This window comes from Crocodylus porosus, unplaced genomic scaffold (genome assembly GCF_001723895.1).
Source record: "Crocodylus porosus isolate Cpor-Errol unplaced genomic scaffold, CroPor_comp1, whole genome shotgun sequence".
Classification (NCBI taxonomy): domain Eukaryota; kingdom Metazoa; phylum Chordata; order Crocodylia; family Crocodylidae; genus Crocodylus; species Crocodylus porosus.
In genome coordinates this window covers 192,524-195,081 of record NW_017728895.1, presented here as the reverse complement: position 1 = coordinate 195,081, position 2,558 = coordinate 192,524, and the positions used below count along the sequence as shown (strand labels likewise).

Below are 2,558 nucleotides of genomic sequence, written 5' to 3'. Positions count from 1 at the left end.
ACGAGGAGGGTGCAGCCCGGGGCGAGGGATGCAGGTGCGCACCAGGGGGGTGCAGCCCGCGGTGGGGGGCGCAGTGCCTGCAGAGGGGTTCAGCCAGGGCAGGGTGGGCACGGTACCCACAGGGGGGTGTAGTCCTGGCCGGGGGGGCGTGGTGCCCGTGGGGTGGTGTAGCCCTGGGTGGGGGGCGCAGTGCCCACAGGGGATGCTGGTGTCCATGCAACAACACTGATGCTGCAGGTTTCCGAGCGACGGGCTGCTGCTGCTGGCGCTGCTGCTGTACGCGCCCGTGGGGCTGTGCCTGCTCGTGTTGCGCCTCTTCGTTGGCGTCCATGTCTTCCTGGTCAGCTGCGCCCTGCCCGACAGCCTGCTGCGCCGGTGGGTGCCCACGGCGGGACGGGGGGCTCTGCCCGGTGGCCCTGATTCCCCTCTTCGAGACCTGCCTGGCCTGCCCAAGTCCCCTCGGCTCCCAGCACGTCTCCCCTCCCCTCACGTTCCAGTGCTTCCCGGCCTGTCCCGGGCCTCTGCTCGGGTTTGCCAGGGATCGGCACCAGCTGGTTCTAGAAGGATAAGCAAAGCCCTACATGGCCTTCCCGATGCTCCCACATTGCCATTCCAGGTTTGTCGTGCGGGTGATGTGCTCTGTACTGGGCCTTGTGGTGCGGCAGAGCGACCCCCAGCTCCGTGGCACTGGTATCAGGGTGTACATCGCCAACCACGTGACCCACTTCGACCACAACGTCATCAACCTGCTGACCTCGTGCAACACCGTGAGTGGGGCGGGCGGTGGGGCTGTCCTCTCTCCCAGGAGAGGTGCTGAGGGGCCTGCTTCAGGATTGGGCCGTTGCGCTGTCCCGCCAGCCCAGAGATTCTATTGGGCTCTGAGAGCAGGGAGGAGCAGAGCTGAGCTGGTTAAGCTGATGGCTTTTGTGTTTCGCACTCTGTAAATAGGTTTGGGGCGGAAGCAGGGCTGGGCATGGGGCTTCCCCCAGCACAGGCAGGTGGCAGCAGCCCAGGAAGCAGTGAGCAGCCATAGTCCTTTTGTCATTGCCCCGCTTCAGTGGCTGCCTCTGCCTCTTTACAACTGAATCGGCACCTCTCTGATGGGGTTTCCAACAATACGAGCAGCAGACGTCTCTGCTCAGAGGCAGCAATTGGTGCTGAGCCCTGAGGAGTGGGACAGCACCTCTAACTTGCCCCGAATCTTCTCTTGTAGCCTGCCCTCAACAGTGCCCCCGGCTTCATCTGCTGGTCACGGGGGTTCATGGAGCTGGGGGCGGCAGGGAGCCGGGCAGAGCTGGTGGATTCCCTGAAAGCATATTCAGCCCACGGAGAAAACCCGCCTCTGCTACTATTCCCAGAAGAAACGGCCACCAATGGCCGAGTTGGCCTGCTCCGCTTCAGGTAGCAGTGGTGGGGGCCTGCCTTGAGGTGGGGCCCTATCTGTGCTAGGGTGTTCCTAATTGTGGTGCGCTTCCTTTTCAGCTCCTGGCCATTCTCAATCTTGGATGCGATTCAGCCAGTCACTCTGCAAGTTCAGAGGCCCTTAATCACTGTGGTGAGTCCTGGGTGTGGAAGAGCCTGTCTGGGTTAGGGGTATTGCCTGGCATTCGTTCTGCTGTTCCTCTGAGCCCTGTGGCCTGAGCTGTGTCCTGAGGTTCTTTTCAAGCACCGCATTCTCTGCCTTTCTAGCGGCTGCGTTGTAGCAAACGTTTGGTCATTAACGGTCTTTCACAATGGAAACTGAACTGAAAAACACCAACACTGTTTTGAGCTTCTGTTTGTCGCAGTGGCAATATCAGTAAGTTCTCAGTTGATCTGGTTGTCTGTCCACTGCACTTCTTGGTCACTGTTTAATAGTATGCAGGTGCCTCAGATTTCGGCGTTCGTCCTTGATATCCCTGTGAGGAAGGGGAGATGCTGAGAGACTGAGTTGCCAGAGGTCGTGCACAGTCTGGGGCAGAGCAGGGGGTTGAGTGTAGGTCTCTTGGCTCATAGCACCGTTAGTGTTCTGACCACCACACAGTTGCATGGGTTGCAGTGGAAAAACTTTGAGTTTTCCTCATTGACCTCTCAGAGAACTTTTTTATTGTTGGGACAGGGAGGCTGTGGAATCACCTTATAAGATGGGTTTCTAAGAAGAGGCTGGCTGCACTGTTTAGCAGTTGCATGCATGCAGTGGGCTGGACCAGGCGACCCTTGAGTTCCATAGTTAGTAGGGTCGGAAGGGACCTGAGCAGATCATCAAGTCTGACCCCCTGCCGTGGCAGGAAAGAGTACTGGGGTTAAACGACCCCAGCAAGGTGATTTGTCAAGCCTTGTCTTCAAGACCCCCACAGTAGGAGCCAGCACCACTTCACTTGGAAGTTGGTTTCAGGTCCTAGCCACCCTGACCGTGAAGTCGTGCCTCCTGATGTTTAATCTGAATTTACCCTCTGCCAGCTTGTGACAGTTATTTCTAGTCACTCCTGGTAGTACTCGGGGAAACAGGGACTCCCCCAATGCCTGCTGGTCCCCTCTGACTAGTTTATAACAGGCCACTAGATCCCCCCTCAGCCTTC

General features: G+C 58.4%; 1 protein-coding gene across 1 annotated transcript in view; it reads left to right on the top strand.

The window, feature by feature from the left end:
• Nucleotides 1-237: 237 nt before the first annotated feature.
• AUP1 (ancient ubiquitous protein 1) overlaps nucleotides 238-2,558 on the top strand; it is a gene marked incomplete at its 5' end in the record, with an annotated part of 10,680 nt that continues 8,359 nt past the window's right edge. Inside the window, 4 exons of the mRNA XM_019556448.1 lie at nucleotides 238-375; nucleotides 617-767; nucleotides 1,214-1,401; nucleotides 1,483-1,555. Of these exons, the coding sequence (XP_019411993.1) occupies nucleotides 238-375; nucleotides 617-767; nucleotides 1,214-1,401; nucleotides 1,483-1,555 (550 nt within the window). The remainder of the gene's footprint in view (nucleotides 376-616; nucleotides 768-1,213; nucleotides 1,402-1,482; nucleotides 1,556-2,558) is intronic.